The sequence below is a fragment of the Antennarius striatus genome, chromosome 13, assembly GCF_040054535.1.
Source record: "Antennarius striatus isolate MH-2024 chromosome 13, ASM4005453v1, whole genome shotgun sequence".
Taxonomy (NCBI): Eukaryota; Metazoa; Chordata; class Actinopteri; order Lophiiformes; family Antennariidae; genus Antennarius; species Antennarius striatus.
The window spans coordinates 3,009,313-3,034,950 of record NC_090788.1 but is presented as its reverse complement, the minus strand read 5'-3'; the positions used below and the strand labels follow the sequence as shown (position 1 = coordinate 3,034,950).

Below are 25,638 nucleotides of genomic sequence, written 5' to 3'. Positions count from 1 at the left end.
ACGCGTGCGCTAATGCTGGGATTATTGTGGTGATCAGTCAGGATTAGAGGTCAAATATTTCTCCTGCATCAGACGATCAAATAAATGATTAAAAAAAAAATGCTCCCAACGTGAATGAACACCTCATTCCTTTGTGCCAGAGATGTAAAAATCAATCCATGAGCCACAAATGCTGCACAATTCTCCATTAACACACACACACACACACACACACACACACACACACACACACCATCCTGCTGTAAATATTCACCAGGACGCCAAATTTATATTCATTTACAGATGGAAATAGTCTCCAGGAAATAACCCTGTTTGAGAAATGTTCAAAACTGGAGCCCATCTGTTCCAGGAGAAGCTTTTTACAACAATTAAATGGTGTATTTTGTGACCCCATACCCCACCCTCCAATGGTTTTCACATCTTAAACACACATCCTAACCCACCTTAAGAGGCTTCAAATAAATCGTAAACCCCCCCCCCCCCTGCACCACAGCAGTGCAAATAAATTCTGAAATGTCATTAGAATTTATTTATCTGCACGTGTTTGTTTCTCCGCTCGCCTCCGCCGCCGACTGTAAAGATCATAAAGCCGGGAATTAATGCCGCCGCCGCCGCCGCCGTACCCTTTACCGTGATTTACAGTTCCACCGCCGGCCCCCTTCCCCGCCGTTGGACGGGAGGATCGTTTACAAAAGACGGACCAGGGTTGCCATCCAATCCACCAACCGGAGCACCAACCTACCCCGCCCTGCAATCCCCCCACAAATCCGATTTAATCAGACAACTTGTGCAGTGTGGCTCGGAGTAAGAAAAAGGATAATTAGTAAACAGAGCAGCTCCTCGCCAGGCTTCATTGGCATTCGCACCGGGTTACTGTGTCGCATTTAAAATGCAGTCTGATGAAGTCTACAGAATCAAACCATTTGTTACTCCTATTGAGGAGGCTTCGGGCTACTGGCAATTAAATTGGAATTAGCGCTGGGGAATGAGATACGGCAGATTCATACCAAGGAGGGGAGGAGGATGGGAGGTTAGGGAGGGAGAAGGAAACAGGGAGCTCTTTCTGGACCCGGCTGGATCAAATCCGGAAGTCATTCGGTTTCCTTTTACTTTTTATTTCCTTGTTGTGTTTTTAGATCCAGAAGCATCACCTCATTTCCAAACGTCTTTGAAATATGTCGTTTTAAACCGATTTATGGACTTCTAAAAAATAGATGCTGAAGAAAAGAGGACAAGTGAGCAACAAAAGGGTGATTTATAAAAAATGAAATATAATACTGGGTGGCTTTTAGTACTCTTAATATCCATCCCCGTTGGTAACGAGTATATAAAAGCAGTATATAAGAATAAAAGCAAATATATAGCTGCACTTAAACTCTCAGTGGTTGAGGGATGGGGTGGAGGAACAAAGGGATGCCATTTGCTCTGCCACAGCTGACTGGGCACAGCGGAGAGAACGCCGGTCCGCTGGCAGAGGGAGGAAGGAGGGATGGATGGATGGAGGGTGGGAGGGGGGGGACAGATAAATGAAGTGGAAATGAGAGGGAACAGCTCCTGAGCCCCCCCCCACCCTAACTCAGCCAGCACGGCCATGGCAACTGGTACGCTCTTCCTCCGTCGGGCAAGAGGAAGAGGAGCTGGAACAGCTGAAGGAGGGTTGCCAGATCTGAGAGAATAACCCCCACTTGATGTTGTGGTGATGGAATACAGTGACCCACAAATTTATAAAACAACATGACAAATAGGAGATGTGACATGAAACTTTACCCAGACAAGGAAGGGTGAATAAAACATATTATTGAGATGCATTATGGGAAATGTAGGACTTTTCAGGCTTGACCTACATCAGGGGTCCCAAATTCATTTTCACCCAGGGCCAAATCAGCATAATGGCTGTCCTCAAAGGGCCTGATGTAACTAATAAATGTAACTAAATGTAATGTAACTAAATGTAATGTAACTATTCCTTAATGTTAAATAACTCAAATGAGAAACATTACAGTCGCACAGAAAAAAAATAAAATGTTTGCTTGTTTCTCTGTTTTGACAAATTATTTTTATTTGTCAGGTTATTAAACCCACAGAACTCCATCAATCAAGGATCAAAATATCCAAGAGAATAAAGAAAAAATAAGATCAAACACAAGTTAGGACATTAACTTTGTTTAAAATGTGTTTGTCAGTGTTAAAAACGGCTTGATTGCTGCATTGTGGGAAATGTAGTTTTGCTCAAAGCACACTTTTGACCCATTTCTTTTTAGACACTCTGACCTTTTATGCTCTCGCGGGGCCACATAAAATGATGTGGAGGGGCCACATTTGGCCCCCGGGCCTTGAGTTTGACATATGTGACCCACAGCATGGACAAAAAGAAATGCTGCATAGGAACTGCTCATAAATATCCGTAGAAAGAGAAATATGCTCTATGCTAACATGTCACCGTTTAATAGCAGCAGTAAAAAGAACATTAATGTTGTTTAATTGTCATTGGAACCACTCTAACATTACGAAAAAAAGAAGCAAAATAAATGAAAAAAGAAGTGCTTTTAGAGGAGAGAAAAAAACATTAAGCGCGTCGATCATTATCATAGCAGAGCGCGTGTCCGCGTGTGCGTGACTGACATATGCACTCATACGCCTCATCCTCAAGGTTAAATACAAAGATGTTGTTCAAGCGAAGTCCATTACTGCAGGAAACCAACGGAAATAAATGACAGCGTTCGGTGGGAGGTTGGAGCGTCCCACTGAGAAATTTGCACAGCTCAGTCATTTGTATACCCAGTTTTCCCCACATGAAATGCTCAATTGTGTGTTTACAGACGGAGCGCGGCGTTTTAGCGCAGCCCTATTTCTCAATAGGAAATGGAGACATTTTGGCTCTAAATAGATCAGCGGATCTGTCAGCTGATGTAAATCCCTGTCATGTAGATTTATGATGTCGAGCGTTAGGAAAAAACAGTCTCCAGATCTTCAATTTGTACAATTATAAGACTGGAAAAAATAGGGACAAATACCAGGTACGTTAGCAGGATGTTAGTTGGAACAAAACAAATGCAGCTGGAAAGAAAGAATAGAAATATTCTCTCAAATAAATAGACGATTTTCCATCTTGACAAATTTTGGCTTCCTGTTCATGTCTGATCAGGTTTTTCTCCTCTTCAACCAAATTCTAGTCCTCAAACATCACTCATAAAGAAGAAGAAAGATTCCCTACATCAAATACACAGTTAAGAGAAATAAAACTGTTTTTTTCCCCCCATCAAAATATGGTAAAAAATAAAAATAACTTTGAATTATTTCTGCTTTTTAGCTCCAGAACTGACATCTTAAATCTTAACGTTTAGTAAAATTCTAATTTATTTATTTTTGGACTGGACATACCGAGCACCGCCCTAACCCTATTAACCTCCATCACCCCCCCCCCCCAAACCCCAACCTTTACCCCCACCCTGTCCTGCAATGGAATCTCAGATCTGTCCTCACCCTCTCAGGATCTGTTCTTCTCACCGGCCATCTGGACAGTCAGGATGGACAATGTAAAGGGAAAAAGGGGCTGGGGGGTGGGGGTGGGGGGGCAAACCCACATTAGTCACAGGCTCTTAGGTCCTGCAACCCACACACACACACACACACACTCATAAAAAGGCCGAAACCAAATGACCCCCCCCAACCCACCTCACATTTTCTCCTCTCTGCTGCTGACATTGTCTTTCCTGCTGGACAAAAGGCTTTTAGCACCTTACTCTACTGTCCTAAACACACACACACACACACACACACACACACACACACACTGGACAGGATGAGGTGTTTGTTTTGTTTTCGGCCTGGGAAGACAGGGGCGGGTGGGGGCAGAGGTTTTTAGGGGCGTCGGGGTGGTTGAGGAGGGGGGGGGCCGATCTGACGAGTGTAACTTTAAAAAGTGGAGCAAACATGAATGCGTTGGGAAAAGCACGTCCAAATCGCCCCTGAATGATGACAGCGGCGGGCACAATGGCGGCGGCGTGCTCCTCGGATGGCTTAGATGTAGTTAAGGCGGGGGTTTTGTCGGGAGTGGCGTGGGATGAGGATTGGTGGGGGGGGCGGCGGCGGAGGTCCGGGGAGTAAAGTCACGGCGCTTTACAAGCATCCATTGTGGAGGAGGAGGGTTTAAATGCGGCGAACGCAGGTGAACGTGAGGAAGAGGCGGGGCTGTGACATGACACTGCAGGGGTTGATGGGTAAAATAATCACCTGATTTCACATCGGCGATGCTTCCGTTGTTTTAAAATCGGAATTTACGACATTTTAGAAGCAGTTTGTTTCCCGTTTCCGTTCATTATTCTTCCACAATTAGACGACGTACACAAGACCTGCAAACCTGATAAACCCGTTAGAATAAACATATCAAATACTTGACGATCTTCATTCCTATCGTTAAAAACACAACGTGTTGGATTTTCGAGGAAAGCCAATTTTCGAGAAATGCCGGGGTGGTTGGGGTGACGGAAAAAGGGGTGGGAAGTTTGAGTCATTCTTTCACCGGCGTTTCTGAAAAGGAACTCAATTTAATTAGTTTTGATAAATAAGGGAAAGCAAATTAATTATGAACGTCACCACAAGAGTCGGGGAAAAACGCAAAAACAGACACCTGCAGATGCTAATCTGTGGGTTTTAAGGTTGAAAACAGGTCTGGTGTTCCTCAGGGAGCACAGCTAAGAATCTTATCTCTTTATAAACATTTATTTCTATCAAACCACAGATTTTTGCATAACAATTTATACGCTTTATATTCACAGATGCAAAAATAAATGGATTGAATCCGACATACCGAACACTGTTTTGTATTTTCTTTTTATCTCAAGCGGCGAAGACAAACAAACCACGACCTGAAATTACACCACGCGTCTGACTCGTTTCCACGGTTTTTGATTCTCATCTGCCTCTTTTTTTTTTTCCCTTCCAGCAGGGACTCCACTTATCACAATATCACTGGACAGCTTGTAGATGCAGTCATTTGCATGTTCAGGCGGAGGAGTTTTCATGTTTTCTTCCTCGTTTTTGTACAGAACAATCAAAGGCCGCTCGCAAACAACAACACTCAAAAAGGAGCGGAGAAACAGTGTGTGTGTGTGTGTGTGTGTGTGTGTGTGTGTGTGTGTGTGTTTGTGTGTGAAAACCACCTGTATTTGCCCACCTGCTGCTTTTAAAAACCGCTCACACAAAGAAACTGATGCCGAGAGGGGAATTAAAACAAATTCTGAAATTATCCCTAAAAGAAGACTTCACCGAAAGATTGCCGATTTATTCCTACTCGCGCGGCTTTTCTTATCTTAACCCCGAGCGTGTGTGCGAAATGCAGCCAAATTGAGCTTAACTGAACATTCCCACTCGTGACGATCACATCGGGATTCGCTGATGGCAGAAATCATGACTAAAAAGACCATCATCTTAAGCCTCCATCTCTGGAGACGAGCGAGAAGTCTGCTGCCCCAAATTGCCTAAAAAATAAAATACAATAAAAAAATACAGATATGAAACATCTCTACAGTAGAAAATAGTCCTGTAGGAGAAATCAGCACCGGTTGTGACAAAACGCCCTTGTGATGTCACCTCTGATTCAAAAACAGGTGAGACAAATGAGCTGATGCTGGGAAGATGGATGCGTCAGTACTGCCTCTGGCCAGCAGGGGGAGCTCCTCTGTCTCAGCACTGGTTCCCACTAGAGAACCAGAGCAACAGGAAAGTCCTCACATGACCTTCCAGTTCACTGGAGTTTGCCTCCAGAAAAAAAAAAAAAAAAAAAGCCTCTTATATGGTATATGGTGAGACTTAACAGCCTGAGTGTCCACCGGCGAGGCTGTTAATGGCTGAGAACGGAGATTAGAAAGTAGTTTAAAGGGTCAGGCGTTTGTTAGGGGCGCTGGGGTCAAAGGGGTGTGTGTGTGTGTGGGGGTGCTTCACATACAGGCAGTAAAGTTAAATTTAGATATATGCTAAAGACGTGCTACAGACATCTAATTATTGCATAGACGACTTCTTTAACCGTCCAATGGCGTGAGACGATCCGTGACCTCGATTGTTGTCCATGCGAGTTCTTCAATAAACTTTTGAAAATAGAGAAATTAAAGAAATGATTGCTGATTAGTTTAGAAAATTGCAATGGGAAGTGTGTTTTTTGTGTGGTTTTTTTTTTAACTTAAATTACGGCTCCTGATCTGAAATTGGGTTTTTTGGTGTGTAACGTACATTTATTGATCCTCAATAACTGAACTTAAGTTTGACACAGAAACAGAAAAGGAGAGGCTGCAGCCTTAAAGGACGAGGATTTAAATGTGTAATACGTTAATTAAAATAAAGTGCGGTGGAAGGATAAAGAGAATAAAATGGGATATACATATATATTAAAGTTATACATTAGCAGAACTGGGTGACAAATGTGATTAACTAAAAAACTGTGACTAAAAGAAACGGAACAGAAAGATATCCACTAAATGACAGACTTCATTAACGAAATCACGAGTCAGCGAGAGGCTTAAAAGGTCAATAAAAATGGTAAAAAGATAAGCTCTGATTATATTTTCTAATGTCTAAAAACAACAAAACCAACACCACAAAACTTCTCCTTAAAGCCACTCTTTGTTGTTCCAAACGGATTTTTTTTTCCAGGACTATTTGTTGCTGAGGATGAATACTGTATTTACTAGTTTGGAGTGTATTACAGCAGTGGGACGGTGTTTTCTCACCACGCCGTCGTTCCTGTTCACAGTGAAGAAGAAAGGCATCAACATTACGGCTCATTAGTTCTCTTCTCGTAGTTGTTTTGGACAATAATGAAGCACAGGAGCGTCGGGGCGACGCAGGTTGTTAGCGACATCAATTCATGGGCTGACGATAAGAAAAATATGGAGGCGGCCAGCCTTTATCTTTTTACCTCTTGAAGCAGAAAGATTCTGTGATGAGCCCTTCATTTGTTCCCTGAGCGTCATTAAGAATCATTAAGGATCTTAATGAAAGACATTGTGAGATTTGTGCTTAATGGAAAACAATGTGTAGCTTGTTGTCTTCCCACAGCGTCTTCCTCATTTCCATCATCTTCATCCTCAACTCTTTCTTCTACCTCAACGTCCTCCAGGGCCGGATTTCTATCCGTGGACAGAAATTATAGTGTGGCGTGGGGGTGGGGGGGTGGGGACATCAAACACTCCATAATCTTTTTTTTTTTTATTCTCCCACCTTGACCTCTTCACATTCTGGGTTCATTTGACCCGCCAACAAGCCGACTGACCGCATTTCTGACGTTACACATGTGACCGCACAACCACAACCGCCTGATGCACAACCAGGATTGTGTCTATGGAGACAAAGAAGGGTAAAAAAAATAAAGAAAATGAGACAAAGAAGGCACTTTTAAAAAAAAAAAAGAGTCTCGAACGGATTAGCATCTGCTAACGCTAACAGCGTATCCTTCCATCGCCGACAGGAGAAAAGCAGGAAGGAGATCGGTTTAACTTTAAGCTCTCAGACTCAGACAGTTCAGACAGTTGATCAGTTTAAACTACCCAGGTAAAAACCAGTAAAGGAAAAAAAAAAGTTTGCAAATAAATAACTAAATAAACAGATAAATAAATAAAAGCATAAATAAGAAGCACTTAAGACGTATAAAAGAACTAAAAATGTGTGGCGTTTTAAAAAGACTTTCTCTTTTTACTCCTTTCCCCTCCTTTTCTGCCCTGTTTGAGATTCCTGGCCTTTCACCTGACCCCAGGCCTCAGCCAGGGCAGTGTGTGTGTGTGTGTGTGTGTGTGTGTGTGTGTGTGTGTGTGTGTGTGTGTAGGGGGGAGATGGTTGCTTGCAGCAGTGGGGGGTTAAAGTGTAATCCTAGTCCTGTGACCACAAAGGCTTGGCCCCAGAGGGGCCAAGGACCGGCCACATATTCCGAATTGCGACGTTATGCGTCTGCAAACCCTCCGGACCGACTTCATGTCACAGGATTACATCCCGGGTCCGAAGACGACCCCCACACACCCCCACCCCTAGAAATGCAACTTTTCCGCAGCCTGTTTTAATTATATTTAAAGCGTCAGAATCCCGTCGTACATCCATCTGTTAACGCGAGTCACCGCCACATATCATCGTTACAACGGACGCATATTTTTGCCGCCGTTCAGACGCAGATATCGGGCTGCGTGCGCGCTGCTAATTGCTTGCTTAAGTAATCCATTAAGGAGTGTTTCTACAACAGCTTGCATGCTCCATTATCATTAGTTTTATTCTGAGGAAAACCTTAACAACCCTTTTTAGCAGCGCCGCCTCGGCCCCAGCGCCTCTTTATATTTAAACCTAAAGAATTTGCGCCTTTTTTTTTTTTTTTTTTTAAAAGGACCAACTTCAGAAGATGGAGAGAACTGAAGCGAAAGAGAGAAAAGGTTTAATTGACGCCTCCCCCCATTTTCCCAGGGTGAAGACCGGAGGGGGAGGGGGGTTGGTATGACACCGCTCTCCTGGTGTTGCGACTGTACAAAAGGAAGCAGATTTGCAGAGGAGGTGACCCCTGACCTCTAAAGCTGCAGAAAGGGCCCTTGGTGGCCCCGGCGCCGACCAATCAATCACCTCCCTGAGCCGGCCGGTCAGCCGGACTGTAAGAGGACACCCCCCGTTTGGACGGCTGGACCCACCCCCCCACCCCCAAACATTCCTGAGGAGGAAAGTTAAACTAAAAAAGTTGAGGCGGGACGGTCAGGATTCTTTAAAATTACAAAATAAAAAATAAAAATCCGAAAAAGTCTAATTTTTTTCTGAAAGATTTGCAGTACAGAATGTTTTCTGTTTAAAAAAAATCTGAAAAATAAAGAAATGCCACATAATTATTGACTGTCATGGAAAAAGGAAGCGGAAATGCTGGTGATGTGCACTTTTGGAATTTTTTTAATTTTAATAATGATGTCAGCAAAAGATCTTGAGAAAACGCAGTGAACTACAAACCTTTTTTCAGCAATTTAAATCTACTTTATTCAGAATAAACCACCAGAAAATCTCTAGATTTCTCACAATAATGCGGAGTAAAATGGAATATTTTAGCTAAACTCGACGCAAACTTGAATTATAGTTGGTGAAAAATAAACAACCCTGCATACCTTGACAACTCTTATTCAAATGTTGCGTGACATTTGGATGCTGCACACAGAGAAAAGGCCAGAGATTTATTTTTCTTGTATTTCTACCTACGTGAAAGGCCGCACTCTGAAAAAACAACAAAAAAACACAACTTGTGATTTTCCTGTGACATAAAAAACGGATGCTTCGCGGCTTAGAAGACAAGTCAAGGTCAGCGTTTCGCCGAACAGCTGACTGCTTACTTATGAATGTGTTTCTGCCACCGCCGAGACTTCAGGCTCATTTGCGCACGAATAAATACATAATTAAATGGTAAATTAACTTTCAAGAGAACATTTACATATTAAAGTCAGGAGAGCGGGAGTGAGACGGAGCAAACACAACAAAGAACCGGTGCAGGGCCTCGAATCGCTGGGAAAATATCATCCGACCCCAACATGAGGTTAAGCGTTTTAATGCTTTTTTTATTCTAACGCTTAATATCCAGCGTCTCTTTTCATTATATTCAACAGCAAACCTCCCATAATGCAAAGCGCTCTCGTGCTGTCGTGCAGAAGTAACGACGGATTCGAAGAGTCGTGGATCTTTTTGTACAGTAATCACCAATAATGGGTTTAATAATGATCTTGCGTGTGATGCTGGTTAGAAACGTTTCCATTAGAGAGAATCCTGCCTCCAAGTCGGAGATCTGGGATCAGCTTCAGCCTACTTTACATCCCTGAATTATATTCCAGGTCTAATTGCAGGGCATTAAATTTTACTCATCATTGGAAAATCATTGTTTACGTTTAACCTCCATCTCCATGGAGACAGGTTGTTCCATGCTTACTGCCGTTGATACGGGACTAAAAAAAATCAGAATAAACAGCAAAATAATAACTCAAGATGTCAAACGACAGACGAGGACCGAAGCATTCTGGGTCACCGGAAAGATTTCTAATCAGAAATCGTGAATCAGTCGGGAAACGTTCCACACGTGTGGTTTTCTTCTCCGCTTCCACCGATGAATGAACGCTGTTGGGATGCTGGTTTTATTTTACTTCCACGTCTTATCGCTAGTGCGTGTATTTTTTTATTTTTTTTTGTTGGCCGGTTGGCGAAGACTTGACCAGGTGCCATCTATCAAAACAATCTCCTCTCAGGGGAAACCTGCTATTAACTGATAAGAGTCTGCCCTCAGTGGGGTGTAATGGGTCCCACTTGAGTTTCTTTTCGGAGTATTGTCCTATAAAAAAAAAAAAAAGGCCACCTCCAACACACAGACCCAACTGAATGGCTGCTCCTCTGTTGGATTACAGGAGCTGTTTGCAGCTGCTAGTCGGTCCTCGAGACCCAAAATCAGCCTTTAAATCACAGAATCAAAACACAAACTACAATTAAAATTTACCGCCATGGAAACGAACTCCACCTCTAAAAGTTTCAACAGGTCGATGTGAGCAAAACGGAATTTCCAGGAATCTAACGTCGCGATCGACCGGATCTAAACGTCATATCTTAAGGCGCATTTGTCAAACTCAAGGCCCGGGGGCCAAATGTGGCCCTCAATATCATTTTATGTGGCCCCGCGAGAGCATAAAAGGTCCAAGTGTCTAAAAAGAAATAAGTCAAAAACGTGCTTTGACCAAAAACTACATTTCCCACAATGCAGTAATTCAGCCCATTTTAGCTCTGACAAAAACGTTTTTTGAACAAAGTCAATGTCCTAACTTGTGTTTGATGTTATTTTTCTTTATTCTCTTGGATAGTTTGATCCTTGATTGATGGGAGTTCTGTAGGTTACATAACCTGACAAATTAAAAGGATTTAAGTTAGAACGGAGAAAAAGGCAAACATATTATTTCCGTATAACTGTAATGTTTGTAAGTTGAATAAGTGACGAGGCACACCTGAGGAGAATGTACCTTCGGTTGCGTTACGCTCGGAGGGAGCTGAGACAGGCTGAAGATGAGGGAACCCCACTCTTCCTCTTCCGTCGTTGCGTTTCTACGGGAAGGCTGCCAAAATGAACTGTCAGAGATTGACGGGGGTTAAGCTCCCATAATCAATATGACACCGCTAAGTGCTCTTTGATTGAGCTGCACGCGGCGTAAAAAGGACATTTCTGCGTGCCAAGCTGCTCTCGCCGCTAAGAAATGCAGCATTTGTCCAAAATTAAACCGTCTCCCGAATGTCATTGTCGCGGGTACATTAACTTTTATACGAGTCTGAGAGACGGGCGACCGAGGGAGGGAGGGAGAAGGGCCGTTTTCATCAGCGTGGCTGCTCCGTGCCATTAAGGGCGCCGTCAGACGGACGGCGACGGAAACGTTTGGGTGCACAAGCGCCGGGGATTTCATTCCCTCGCTTGTACCACCAGGAGCCAAAGGCGGTGGCGGCGACGGCTAAATTTGCCGGTGTGAACCCCCCCCCCCCATGTCACTAGGCAACTGGATCCGATGGCGCCTTTGTTTGGGGTGAAAGGTTGGAAGCACTCTTACTAATCTCCTTGCTTCACAATTAAGGGACACAGGAGGAGCCGCTCGAAGCTCTTCCCGCTCTCCAACAACAACAAGACCCAGAAAAGGATTGAAAGACTCCGCTATTGTCCCTCCTCTTCGGTCCTGCCCCCCCCCCCCCGAACCACCACCACCACCCTCCTCTCTAATCGAAAGGTATTTGCACTGTAAATTAAAAGGGCCCTCGCGCGTTGCTGTTTTAACACCGACGCGCTCGCCTGGGATGTCCACAAACAGCTCCGATCTAATTACATACGGAGATTTACTCCAAATAACCGCCGGGACAAAAGGACCCCGGCTATTGTTGACACGATAGACGCCGTCCCACATCTATTTCTCTCTCTTGGAGCGAATCCCTTTATGCTAAAAGTCCTCGCCTTCGCCAAGGTTAAAATGCGATGGGATATCTCGGAAGAAGTAGGGAAGCTCCTGACAAAAGGAGTCGGCTTTTAGTCCCCAAACGACAAACGGCCTTCATTGGTTGTTCTCTCTCGCTTTCCCTTATCTCACATTTTATAAGTGCAGTATTCTGGACTATAAGGCGCACCTTCAACGAATGGCCTATTTTAAAGCTGTTTTCATATACAGGCAAGCCTTCGTTACTGACGGCTGTTCGAATAGCGATTTGTTGGAATTCCAAATACATTTTTCCACATTACAAATAATGTAAATGGTCTTAATCGGTTCCAAGATGCTACAAAACTACCTTTTTTTTCAACATATGTTATTTCATAATGTCGTTTATGTATCAAATTGTATAGAAATGTAAATGAAAGAAGCAAACACGACAAAGAAAGAACAAACATCGACGTAATCAGGTTAGCCTAAGGTACGAGTTACCGTCGTCTTTCGGACTGAAGTTTACGGTACCGTAACTCGTACCAGAGGCAATGGAACGCAAATTAAGTGAAACATTATTGAGTACAGTAAACTAAAATAAAAAGAGCATTAACGTCATGTTTTCTCTCGACTTTTCTCACCGCAAGGCGTTTGTTTTGCGTTCGACTTCCAAATTTTGTTCGACTTCTAAGACAAAAAAATTCCTAATTTTTTGGTCAAATTCCGATTTGTTCGATGTCCAAAGCGTTTGAAAACCAAGGTTTGCTTGTATATATGCACTCTGGCAGTTTTTGGCTTTTATTTGCGCCTTAAAGTGTGGAAAATACTGTATATACTTGTTTTAACCAAGCAGATCTAGAACAAAAATGCCGCCGCCGACATGCAAATGCAGAAAAGCGGCGTCCGGGGGAGCGGAGATTGTCCTTGGGTAAGGGGGGGGGGCACATCCTCCGGGTCGACACAAGGAGGAAGAGGATGGTGGGATATTGGCCGGCCAGATTTGCAGCGTGTCCTGCTGACTTCCATTTTATGTCCGGTGAATCGCGGCGCCCTCTAGGAGTCTATAATCCTCCTGCCCCCCCCCAATTCAACCCAACCTTCCGCTGCCCATACCGCATGATTTTATCGCCCTCTCTCTGGATCCACAATGATCCGTCCATGTGGGGGATTCTCTCACAGCCAGACCAACATCCCCAATTTGTGTCTGGATCCCACCCACCTACTTACCCCCCCCACCATCCCACCCCCCGTCTCATAAGAATACCACCTCCCTCCTTGACACGCTGTTGTCTCCTGGTTTCCTACGGCGACGCCTCAAAGCAGTTGTGCCCACCGTGACACTAAAGCCCCGGCGCTGGGGCCCGATGGCGCTGGGGGCCCAGTTGGGTATTTCTCAATGAATGAAGCTGGATGTGGGGTGCGGATAGGATTGGGGGGGTGGATGTAGCAGTGCCAACTCTCATTCATTCATTTTATCTCATTTGCGCACAAACTACACATCTCCTCTTCACACTCGGCGGCGGGTTGTCGTCCGCGCCGCGCCCGTATCCATCAGCCTGAACGCAGCATCGTCCTCCGCCTGGAAAAACTCATTTAGATCTTATCTGGGGGAGAATTTGTTTGTTGAGGGAAAGAGAGAGAAAGAAAGGGGGGAGGGGGGTAGTGGCGGGAGAAGAGGCAAGTGCCGCTTGATTTAATTTAGCCGCCGATGACCACTTGTTTCTCCGGGAAGGTGAGAGTCAGAAATGCAAGGAGGACGGAGAGGATTATCACCCGCATCCTCCGCGTGGAATCGAATGGGGATACCCCAAGCTGGACGCCGGGATGGCGAACGCTTCCCTCCATAAAGACGGCCGCGTGGAGCGAAAACTTCTATTATCCGTAATGTGACAACATAACTGTTAGCAGAGTTAAGAGTGAACGCCGGTTTAAGTGGAATCACATTTACCGGGTCCAGAGGCATGTGTGTGTGTGTGTGTGTGTGTGTGTGTGTGTGTACAGCCTGCCTGTGCTGAGGGAATATTTACTTTGCTTATTGCCGCCCTAATGCTCACTGACAACTTAATAACATCACAATTAACTAAATGCTAAACAGATGCCGGCGCTGGACTAATGTGATTGAGACAATCGGCACTTTTTGACGTGACCCCCGTGTCGCTCCGCCACCGGCCTAATTTGCTTGAGTGACACGACCGTGTGTGTGTTTGCAGTCAGGGGGGGGCGGGGGCGGAGGGAACTGATTGGCGAGGCCACCGCCGCGAACAAGGAAAAAAAAAAAAAAACCCTCACAACGTGACTAAACAGAGCTTATTTTTACCACGTTGTCGATCTTTTCTCTCCTCTATATCCTCCCTCCCTTTATTTCTTTATTTCTTTCTCCTCTTTGGCCAAAACTATTTCTGGCTTGAGAAAAGAAAGTGTTTACTCTGCGGCGGAGGCCTGCTGGAATCACGCTGTGTTCCCACTGGCTAAACCCACTATTGCCACTCCATGGTTTGCATATTTTCCCTGTATTACAAGACTTAAAAAAAAAAAAAAAGTACTGAAGGAAATAAAGAAAGTGAGAAGAGAAAGAGAGCACCCCCCCCCCCTTTTTTTTTTTTCCTATTATGTGTGGATTTTCTCTGGCACGGCGTGTATGTATGTGTAAATGGAGAGGAATAATGTATAAACAGGAACACCAACACATTCTTCAGAGGCCTGTGGACTCCCAACTCATTTCTACACGGGTCACATGGGAGATGTGACCCCCTCCTCCTCCACCCCCTCCAGTTTAAACTACGAGTCTCCAATTGCACGCAAGTTTGGTGGAGGCTGCAAACGATAGACGACGCGTGATTGGACGATGTAAAATGCATGAACCCATAGTGGTGAAAACTTCTTTTTTTTAAAATCTGTGCTTAAAAACAAACAAAATAAATGTAACTTTTTGTTTGTGAGTCTCTTTCTCTGAGCTTTAGGTTTTTCTGCACCGAGCTGCAGTTTAATGGAGTGGAATGCGAGCGCGGTGGGGTTTATTTATTTATTTTTTGCCAGTGAAACACAGCGGCTATAAATCACGGCCGCGACCAAAACAATCTAATAAACAATGAGATGAACACGACCGGCAGAAGCTCGGCGATAAAGACGGAGCGAGAGGAAGAAAATCAGCAGCTCGAAAGCTGGGAACCACCTCGTACTACTGAACGGGACGAGGCTACAACCTGGAACGATTGGAAAACAGTTCCATGACGTGAACTTTGCAGCCGTGATGCACGATAAATATTGACTTATGAACAATATGCATTCTGTCACATCAGGATTAGACCAGAGTCATCCTAAGTTTTCAAACATTAAAATGTATTCACTTATTTCCATGTAGGTGCGTTATTTTAATACTAGACCTTCATCAAATAAAACTCTTTGAATAAATTTGCCGTCTTTCACTGAAAAGAATTATCAAAAAACAAAATTCATCAATGCCAAAGAAATGAAAAGATTCTTTGGTAAAAGGTCTGAATTATTAGTTTGTAGGATAATGAGGAGGGGGCGGAGCTAATCCTAATTCTGTGTGGTGTTGCACATTTCCTTCAACATTTTTTTTTAAATTTTTTTAACCAATAAATCCCTTTGAAGGAGAAAAGAAACGCGGCTCACAAAACCATACAGCTGATACGCTCCTGGAAGCATTTCCAAACCGGTATTACATCAGAAGTCACTTTAATATTTAATTATGGCGTTCTAAATATTTCTGCCAAAGGTCTGAGAAGCTTCAATCTGGTCCAGGACTCTCATACTTAACGCGTTTAAAAAATATGCCACAGGAAGAATTAAAAAAAAAAAAATCCATCTTTATATTTCTTTTTGCATTTAAAAAAACCCCACTTTAGAGTCCTTTAATAGCATCACGTGCAATTCATTAGTTCTTCCTGTTAATAACCTGGGAGCCACACGATGCAATGAAAGTCTCATTTTCCTGTCAGCATGTTAAAATAAGAACCTGTTAGCACCCAGATAGAGGAGGAAATTTCAGTGCAAACACTTCAAACCACTTCAAAAATAAAAAAAAATGCCCTGATGCCAGGTCCGGTTGTTTGGAGACTACACCCCGGACGCGGCGCCATCCAGTTTGGACGTGAGGCTTCAGCTCCTGAACAGACACTCCAGGATGTGGATGTGTGGCTGCCAAAGACGACCGTGTGTTTGTTTTTGTGCATTTGTACCCAACACACACATGATGTTTGGATGTAAATTTCCTTGGCATCACAACCAGCAAACACACACACACACACACACACACCCCTCCTCTCTAATCCACACGCAAAAGACCTCGACCGTTAGGAATGACGACAACTGCAGACAAGAATGTCTCAATAACCGCCGCTTTACATACAGTCGTGGGGTTGTTGGGAGGTGTGTGCCGCGTCGAAGGATGGGTGGGGTGGGGGTGTTCAAAGCGACACACAGAGGTTGAGTCAGACTGCAGCTGATCGGGCCGATGAAGGAGACGCCACAATGGTGCCCATTCAAAGCGGGAAAACAGCCACAGCTTCAGATGCCAAATATTGTCATCAGTGAACACGAGCCAAGAGCTGAAGCGGCGCCAGGAGGCAGCGATCAGATCTGGCTTTGATGGCCAACAGTAACCCCATGATCCCACCACACACACACACACACACACACACACACACACACACACACTGATGGTGTGTGAGACGCAGTGTACCCACAGATGCTGGTGTGAAAGTAAATGTCCTGATGTCATTTGGGATATAATGTAATTTTTAAAAAAAGGCAAAATGTTTTAATCTACTATTAGAATTTAAGGGTATGAACGCAGCAGATCAATGAAATAATCATGTTTTATCCATAAATATCCATTTAGAATTCAACAGCAATCACCCCAGCCGCGTACTGGAAGAAAATAACATTTGACGTCCAAAATTCCTGTTATTCAATATAAATTTCAAAGTGAATTATCGCCGGGGAGATCGACCGTCAGATTCACGCTGACGGGCGTCACGTGTCGCTGGTTTCCTTTCACACGCTACTGGGATGACGTCGCGTTAATGTCAAGTGTGAAAGAGGCGTCACATGATCAGCAGCTGCACTTTTGGTGACGATAACCCCCATTGATCAGCTGATCGATAACGCTAGGCACATTTACGTTTGGAACTTTATCGTTGCGAATTTTTACATCATCAGATGCTAAAACCTGTGGATTCGCTGACTACCCTATCAATCCTGTGTTCTGATTGGTCCATTCGTGCTCAGCCACTGACCTCTGACCTTTGCGATAGCTAACAGACTTGCGCTAAGAAAGCGATTACTACTACTATTACCACTACTACCAATACTTAAAGCGACACAACAGGTTTATCTGGATCTGCCGCTTCCAATACTCACAGAATAATTATTTAGTTTTATCGCTTCATTTTTAAAAAACAAACATTTGGTTTTATTTAAAGTCTTTCATCTGATAAACTTGAAAAAAAATTTTTTTTTTAAATATTTGTTTTCCGAAATTCTGATTTTCTCTTTTTCCCCAATGTAGACAGTGAACTGTCCCGATCTGATGATGTCATCATACAGTATGGGGGTGTAGGGGGCGGGGCCACACCGTGTTGAGGAACTGCCTTGTCATATTTTCGCAGCGCCCCCCCCCCTCCGCCTCCGATTCCTTCAGATGGACTCACAGATGATCGCTATATTATTACTGCTGCTGCTCCCCCCCCCCCCTGCAGTCGTCTGGCAGGCAGACCCGTCTGCCCCCCCCCACCCCAGTCCCTTCCTCTCCTTCCAGACTGGAATGCCTATATTTAGAGCGCTCCTTTCCGCTGTTATGGCTGTCGGATCATTAGCCTCATTTAACCCTTCTTTACCTCCAGCGCACTGATTGGTCGAGGGGCCAGCCCCTCAGGAGGAACTGGACCGCACCGGCTCACCCTGTCAGATGTGTGTGTGTGTGTGTGTGTGTGTGTGTGTGTGTGTGTGTGTGTGTGTGTGTGTGTGTGTGTGGTGGAGCTGAGGGTCAGGGCTTCAGATGAAGGACAAAACAAGATGATGATGATAATGATGATGATGATGGTGTGCAGCTATTTTGGGGGCTCGTCTCTGGCTTGAATGCATTTGACAGGAGGGGGGGGGGGGCTTAATTATTCTGTGTCTTTATGTCTTTTACAGAAAAAACCCTGCAGGATACAAACGCATGTGTGCAGGACAGAAAGAGGAAGCTCCAGGACGTTTCCGATCCAGTCCTTTCTCCCAAATTAAAGAGTTCATCACCGGCAGAATTCTGGGGGCCGTCACACATCTGCCGAAAGTGTGTGTGTGTGTGTGTGTGTGTGTGTGTATGGGGGGGATTTACGTCTCCCTATTAACATCTTGGCACCCGGATCGTCCTCCTCTTCCCATCTTCATAGCTGAGCGCTGATAAACAACACCGGCCTGCCAAGTTTCTCCCTGTTTGTTGATTACTGTTGTGTCGCTCTTGATTTAGGGCGAGTGGGACTAATCCAAGATGATGTGATCTATCTATCTGTCAATCCTGGGGGGGGGCGGGGGGTGGGATGTGTGTGTGGGGGGGGGGGAGTCCAGTTAGCCAGGGAAGGATGGATGAGCTGCATGCGCTACATGCATGCTAATTCAGGGAAATACAAAGAGATCGGGCCGCGACCCGACGAGAGCAGGTTTAACATTTAACTAACGCCGGAAACAGACGTCTTCATCGTCGGCAGTTTAATAAAGATTGTTTTTATGCTTGTTTTTTGATCTTATTTTCCACATTTGAATGATTAATTTTGCTATTACCGTCAATAAAAACTGCACCATTTTACTCCAATTTCGAACAAATGCATCTTTCAAAATAAAAGTGCGTCTTCTTTGAAATCCGCCCATCACAGATTCACACGTGTTGCGTAAACCCATGCATCTTCCTGCTCGTGCGTGTGTGATGTCATGACGATGTCATCCGGTTGTGTGTGTGTGTGTGTGTGTGTGTGTTGCGTTCGTACCGGTGTGTATCTGCCGGTGAGCCTCCAGGGATTCCTCCGTTTGGAACTGGGCCCCACATTGGTCGCACACGATGGCCTTCTCACCGGCTGCACCGACAAAAAAGAATGAAGCAATAAAGCAGTTAGCAGACAGTTGAATAATATACATTACAGTGTGTAACGCATGTTTGCGCCATGAAACATCCTCCTGTTTCATTCCAGTTATTTCAAACTGAAATGCATTATTCTGACTCATTCATTTGAATCGCGGCACATCACTAGCTTTTAATTTGGCCTTGAGGAGTAAAAAAAAAAGTCCAAATTGAATTAATTAGCATATCGTAGCATGAGATGTCATCTCCGGGCCCCTCTGCAAATGCTGGATGGGGAGTCGCTATTTATTCTCTTGATACCGTGACGGTTTTATTCCACACAGTCTAGGATCTCCTGCGTTGGAATGAGATATTTGCGAAGCCATATTTAGCGCGTTCGAAGTTGTATCGGCGTAATAAACGCCTCCGAGGATGCTTACAGAGCTAATCTTGACTCCGTCAAGTTCTCCTCGCGGCGCTCTCCCGCTTGTGTCGGGTTATGTAACGCGTCAGGTAGCCCTGGTGATAGGATCTGAGTCGCCTGGTCCTTCATGGACGTGCGTGATCCAGCAGCCTGACATCCACACATCCAGTGTTTGTTGGGGGGGCAGATCGGATCAGGTCCAGGCAGCCACTTCTTTTATGGCTTTGGCAACAGGCGCACATGCCATAGACATCACACACATGACGCACATTTAACATCTGGATGTTGTGTTTGTGCATGAGAGTGTTTGGAAGCCATGTCTCCTTCCAACCCGGGCCCTGGTTTGTTCTTGGAACGGCGTTCCCCAACCCCCCCCCCCCCCCCCCAGGGGTGAGGGGGTGGATTACGACACTTCCAAGGAAAGATGGATGAAAACAGGAAGTGAATTCTTACAAGACAGAAATAAAAATTTTTAAAAAAAGTGGAGAAAAAGATTGGCTTGTGTGGTTTTTCTGTAACGGCGGTGACATTAAGGGACGGGCTGTACTGTAACAAACCGGACCCCCCCCCCAAAAAAAGCAGAAGCGACGCGGCCGGATCGTGACAGAGTGCGGCTGACAGTTGGACGCTTATGCAACAAGTTATGCAAAAAAAGACGATCCGCTGCAAAAAGCGAGAGTGTGAGTCGATCACAAGCCGCCGCCGTGAACCCCCCCCCTGAAATCCACTTCAGCCTGGATTTGCCTGTGATTTATTTCCATTTAACAACTTTAGGCTAAACGGATCTGGCGGGCTATGGCCTTTTTTTTTTTTTTTTTTTCTTTTTTTAATTGGCTGCATATTCTAGAGGCGTACTCCGTGGTGGGGGAGCGTACGGGACGCCGATGTTAAATGCACAGATGAACATATGGTGGAATTAGCCGGCAGCGGCGGCCACTTAACCTTTAGAGAACAAGACGTGCAGAGACTGTCGGGAAAGCAGGCCCACAAATAACAGTAATTATTATTTTCTTTACACACTTTAGCTACCGTTTAAACGGGGTTGGACTGTTTCCATCATACGGGACAATTTTATGACCGTATAAGAACAAAGCTGCACCATTACCCAGCTATTACACACACACCTCAGCGTTCAGAGCAACAAAAAAAATACAGAAATTCACATTTTAAATCACACTTATTCTCTAATTCCTATTTCGATTGAACTAATTTATGTATTTCTTTTTTTTATTTATTTTAAATTTAGCTGGAATCTAAAGATAGCTGGGAAAAGTTATAATTTTTTTTAAATTTTGTAAGATTTAAAAGGTGTTTTCTCAACTTTCTTTAAATTCCATCTGAATTGAAATAAAAGAAATCTACAAAAATCAGTTAAAGCGAAATAGGAATTAGCGAATAAGTGTCATTTATCCCTCCCACAGCCCTTACTGTAACCTCCAGCTGGCCCTTAAGGGCCCCTCTGCAGCCAGAAAAAAGGTGATTATACCTGATAGCATCCAGGTGTGAATGTGTGTCGCTGTGTTGTGTGTTAAAAATAATAATTTTTTAAAAAAAAGGCTAAAAGAGTTAATCTGGCTAAAGAAATGTTCAGACACCAGGCAAGAAAAACCCTCAGGTATGATTATCAGGGCAAATATTCATGAGATTAGGGGCAAATCAGATTAATGCCGGCGTGATTACTGATAATTAACAACCCTGCCTCACCGACGGCGGGGGCAACACTATAACTAGTCTTCTGGGAGGCCAGGAGGCGTGTGCTAAATGGGCCAGGGGTAGGATTTTTAGTGTGGGGCATGCCCCCGCATGTGGCACACGGATATAAATTGTCAGGAAATGCCTGCGTGGTGCCTCGCTTCAAGGAGAACGGACTTGTGTGGGGTCACCGTGGGGCAAAAAAAAGGGGGTAGAGGAAGAAGTTGGGAGCCACCCAGCCACATGCCCGTCACTCCAGTTAGCCGGCTAAGCGCTAACAGGGGTGGGGGTGGGGGGTGGGGGAGGCTCTGCCTGGTAACAGCCGTTTGCACTGCCAAATTAAAGTGATAAATCTTTGGAGGAGCCTTTGATCACAAGAGGGCGGATTCGTTCGCCCCGGGAAGACGGGGCAAGAGAGACAAACATCCCCGACCAGAAGTGTTTAAGAGACGGCGGCGACATTTAGCCAATCTCTCATTTTATCAAGAGGCAAAACAAAACGGGAAACGTGGGACTGAATAATAATGTCGAGGAAATAAAAACGAACTATCGCACAATTTTTTTTAAAAAAAGGACACAAACGAACGTGACCGCCGCCGGCGTTGCGAAAAGCCGATGCTGACTTTTACAGTGTGTGTTTTTTGCGCACAAGAACGGAAGGCGATCAGGTGGCGCACGCCTTCCGACGCCGCTTCCCTTTTCACTTCCTCTCTCTTGAAATATTGCTCAACCGTTGTTGCAGCACAGCGTGGCTCGATTATTTCTTAAAGGGTTGTAAAAAGAGAGAACAAACTTCTTTACAAAGTCTCGGCGCAACAGACTCCTGAATGCACCGTAAAAGCCCGACGCGTTTACACGCGCCGGCGTTTAAATCCGGTTTTGGGAAGACGACTCCTCTACATGCAAGTGAATGGAAGCGACGAGAAAAGATCGCTTCCTCGGTTTCATTCTTTCACTTTTCTTCTCCTTCAGTAGAAAAAAAAGACCTCTTTTGATTCTTTTTCTTCACGTCCCGCGGAAGTTTTCCCCGCGACTTTATGCCCACATCCAGAGTCGACACTCGTTCCAACCTACTTTCCTTCACAGGTTGAGCATACATGCTAAGTTTGCAACAGATGTCGCCCCCGTGGGGATTGTAGTCTAAACAGAATCTTTCATCAAAGACAATGGCAGAATTAAACATAAGAGTTACACAGGCTGTCTTTTGCTCATAGCGACACAAAAAGTAGGCCAGCGTGTTGATAGGAGCGCATTAAGGGGGGGTGGGTTTGGCTGTTTCTTCATTTCATAATCTGATGGATGCATGGATCTGCACATTGCGACACATTGCGACCTATTAAAACGTGTCACATGACACAAAAGCTAAATCTGCCATTCAAAAAACAAAAAAAGAAGAATTCAAGATGCGTTTTTTTTTTTTTCTTCTTCTTTTTTTTCCAGCATTTCAGCAAAATTCTATCAGAGACTTTCTGTTCCCTGCAGTACAGTCATTCAAGTCGGCGGTCACATGTCTGCTCGCGTGCGATGGCATGACACCGTTTAGCATCCATTACTCAAAAAAACAAAACACCCGTCTCAGAGCTTCCTCATTCAGAACGGGATCGACAATAGAGACCCACCCGTCATCATTTACTGCACATTCTTACAATAAAATTAATCAGTTAGTTTAATCAGCCGACTTCCAATTGGTTAACACATCGCTAGCATATAGTTGGAGCAAAGTTGCAGCTTCTGTAAAGTAAAAGTCCTGTTTCCATGATAAGGCTTCAATTGTATTTTGCAAACTTCATCTCCACACAAACAAAACAGCTAAAAAGGAACAAATGAGTGGCCGTGAGTCAAGAGGATATAATAGTGTTGTGTAAGCCACCTCTATAACTTGTTAGTCATAAAATGTTGTTATGATGGCTTCAGCATCTTTAAAAGTTATTGCATGATTCAAATTGTCTTCATGCAGATGCAATATCTAGAATAACCCTGTTGGTACAAAAAACAGAAATGCAGATGACCAAGAGGCCTAAAAAGCTGCCACAACTAAAATTTCCCCTTTTGCACATTTCCTCTAAAAAAACGCTCGGGCTGCACCGACCTGAAAAGTTCAATGTCTGTCATCGTTTGTTCATGTCTGCACGAACGTGAATGTGTTCAGGTTATCCTGACATGATTAGAGTTGCAGGTCGGATTTTTCAGTTCCTGCGCAGGCGTTTTACTGTACGTACACATATTTCCGCAGAAAGTGGCTGAATGAATGCGAGGAGGGAGTGTTGGGGGTGAGGGTGTGGGGGGTAAATGGGAAATTAAAAAGGCTAATTGCAGTCTGTCTGTCGATGCCCATCCAATATCACACCCGGTGGTTTTTAACAGTGTAAACAGGGCAGGAAGGAGAGAGCAAGATGCAGATTAGAGAGAGAGTGTGTGTGTGTGTGTGTGTGTGTGTGTGTGTGTGTGTGTGTGTGTGTGTGTGTGTGTGTGTGTGTGTTTGAGTGTGACAGAGGGAGGCAGCCTGACAAGCCCAGTCACCAACAAAAACATAGCCTGGCTGTTCGCTGAGCCTACATAAATGTCTTACGTAAGACGGGACTCTCAGTACCAAAAAACTGCAAAAATCCATAAACACCCCCCCCCCCATGCACAAACACACACACACAAACACACAACCACACACAGGTTGGTTTTACTACCTCGATTCATTCCCACAAAAAAAAAAAAAAAAAAAAAAATCACCCCCCCTCCCTCAACATTGGGTGCGTTGGATTCGTCTCCTCCAGAAAAACAAAAATTGACATCAGGTGTCAAAAAAACCCTTTTTATTCCCAGCGTCTGAGGCTAAATCTGGCTCACAGACAAATAGCAATACATTTGTACATTCATGGGAACACACAGACGCCGTATGCTGTCAGTACAACGAGTACAGACACCACATGCTCCCTCTCATCCCACCCCCCCCACCACCACCTCACCCATCCTCCTCTGCCTCGCTCTACCTTCAGCTTCATAACGAGGCACGCTGTACAGTTTTATTTACACCAGCCTCTTATCAGCGGTACAACAGCACAGAAGCTGCCAATTGGAGAGGACAGACTCCGGTACTGCCTGTACCCGGTAGTGGAGGAGGTGTGTAGCGCCCTGCTCCCAGCATTATCAAGGCTCCGAGATGAGCAACCCCCCCTTGCCAGACCACCACCTCTCAAAATACAGGAAAAAGATAGTCATGCAAGGTGAGTTTGCATGAAGTCAACGCAATAAGAGGTGTATGATTGGAAATTGGGAGGTGTAAGATAGTCTTGAACAGCTTCGATAGATTTCAAACATTCTTAATTCGACACCCCAACAGGTGCCTGGAAAACAAATGTCAATAAAGTTTTACAAATGCGCAAATCAAGACCCATTCCAGGAATCTCAATGGTGTCTCTGCCAAACTCTTCTGACATTGAAAGGGAGAATTGGCAGGCGTGGAGTAATTCTAGGAAAACTGGACCTATCATGACAGATATTGTGTCTTCCAGGATGGAGAGAGAGAATCCATCCCAACTGGAACCAGTGGATCCAGGATCCATGGTGGGATGACGGGTCGCCAGAGTCTAGAAGTGGGCTATCTCTGCTGAGAGGTGTTATACCAACGCATTCAGATGACAACTTCCAGGAAAGTCAGTGTTTATAACCGCATCACCGCTTCATCAACTAGACCGCCCCGATTACAGTCCAGACATCTCAACCCTCATCTCCACCCACAAAGCACCACAAACAAATCCCAAGACTGTCAACGAAACCAAAGTCATATCCAGTAAGAAGAGGAAGGCAGTTCCTTGTTTATTACAGACTGTTTATACTTGTTCATCCACCACCTAATTACTCGGAATTGGCCTCACACCAAGCTAACTTTGACGTAGCAACTTGGATTTGTTTGCAGGCTAATGCCTTTAGTGGCAAAAAGTGACCAGTGGATCAAAAAATGGACAAGATGGGATAAAAAAGAGTACAAAAACAGCAGCAGAGCAAGGAATTCTGGGAAAACAAACAGCTGCACGTAGGACATACATATTTTACCATGGAGACGATGTTGCCGCAGGCTAAGTATGAAACACGTGCTGCTTTTTCACAAATATCAGTCATGCACATTGGCAGAAATGACATTATGAAGCGGGCGCAGCCAGCGCGAAAAGATAAGGAGCTAATCTTGCTTTTCCTGTATCGAGCCATCAAAAGCGCGGCAGCAGGTTTGCTTCCCGACGACACCCTGCTATCGACAGGGAGGAGAAAGAAATCAAAGGGGAAGCCAGGGAGCACGAGGAAGAGGGGAGGGAGAGGAGGAAAAGGAGGATACAGATGAAGACAGAGAATATTCAGGTCGCATTTGACAGCTTTACGGTCCGTTGCGCCGACTGGGATGTCGAGGGATGTGGCTAAGCAGACAAATATTGACTCGCGGAGTGTTCGGATGCACCCATACATACTCCTAGACAAGGGAAATTCACGACACGCTTCCACGTGAAGAAGCCTCTAAATTCAGGCCTGTTTCAAAATGCATG

The 25,638-nt window shown here is 44.7% G+C and overlaps 1 protein-coding gene across 2 annotated transcripts in view; it reads right to left on the bottom strand.

The window, feature by feature from the left end:
* Positions 1 to 25,638, bottom strand: part of zbtb16a (zinc finger and BTB domain containing 16a) — a 103,056-nt gene that overhangs the window by 15,482 nt on the left and 61,936 nt on the right. For both annotated transcript variants that reach the window (XM_068332108.1, XM_068332109.1), the window contains exon 4: positions 18,923 to 19,009. In XM_068332108.1, the coding sequence (XP_068188209.1) occupies positions 18,923 to 19,009 (87 nt within the window). The remainder of the gene's footprint in view (positions 1 to 18,922; positions 19,010 to 25,638) is intronic.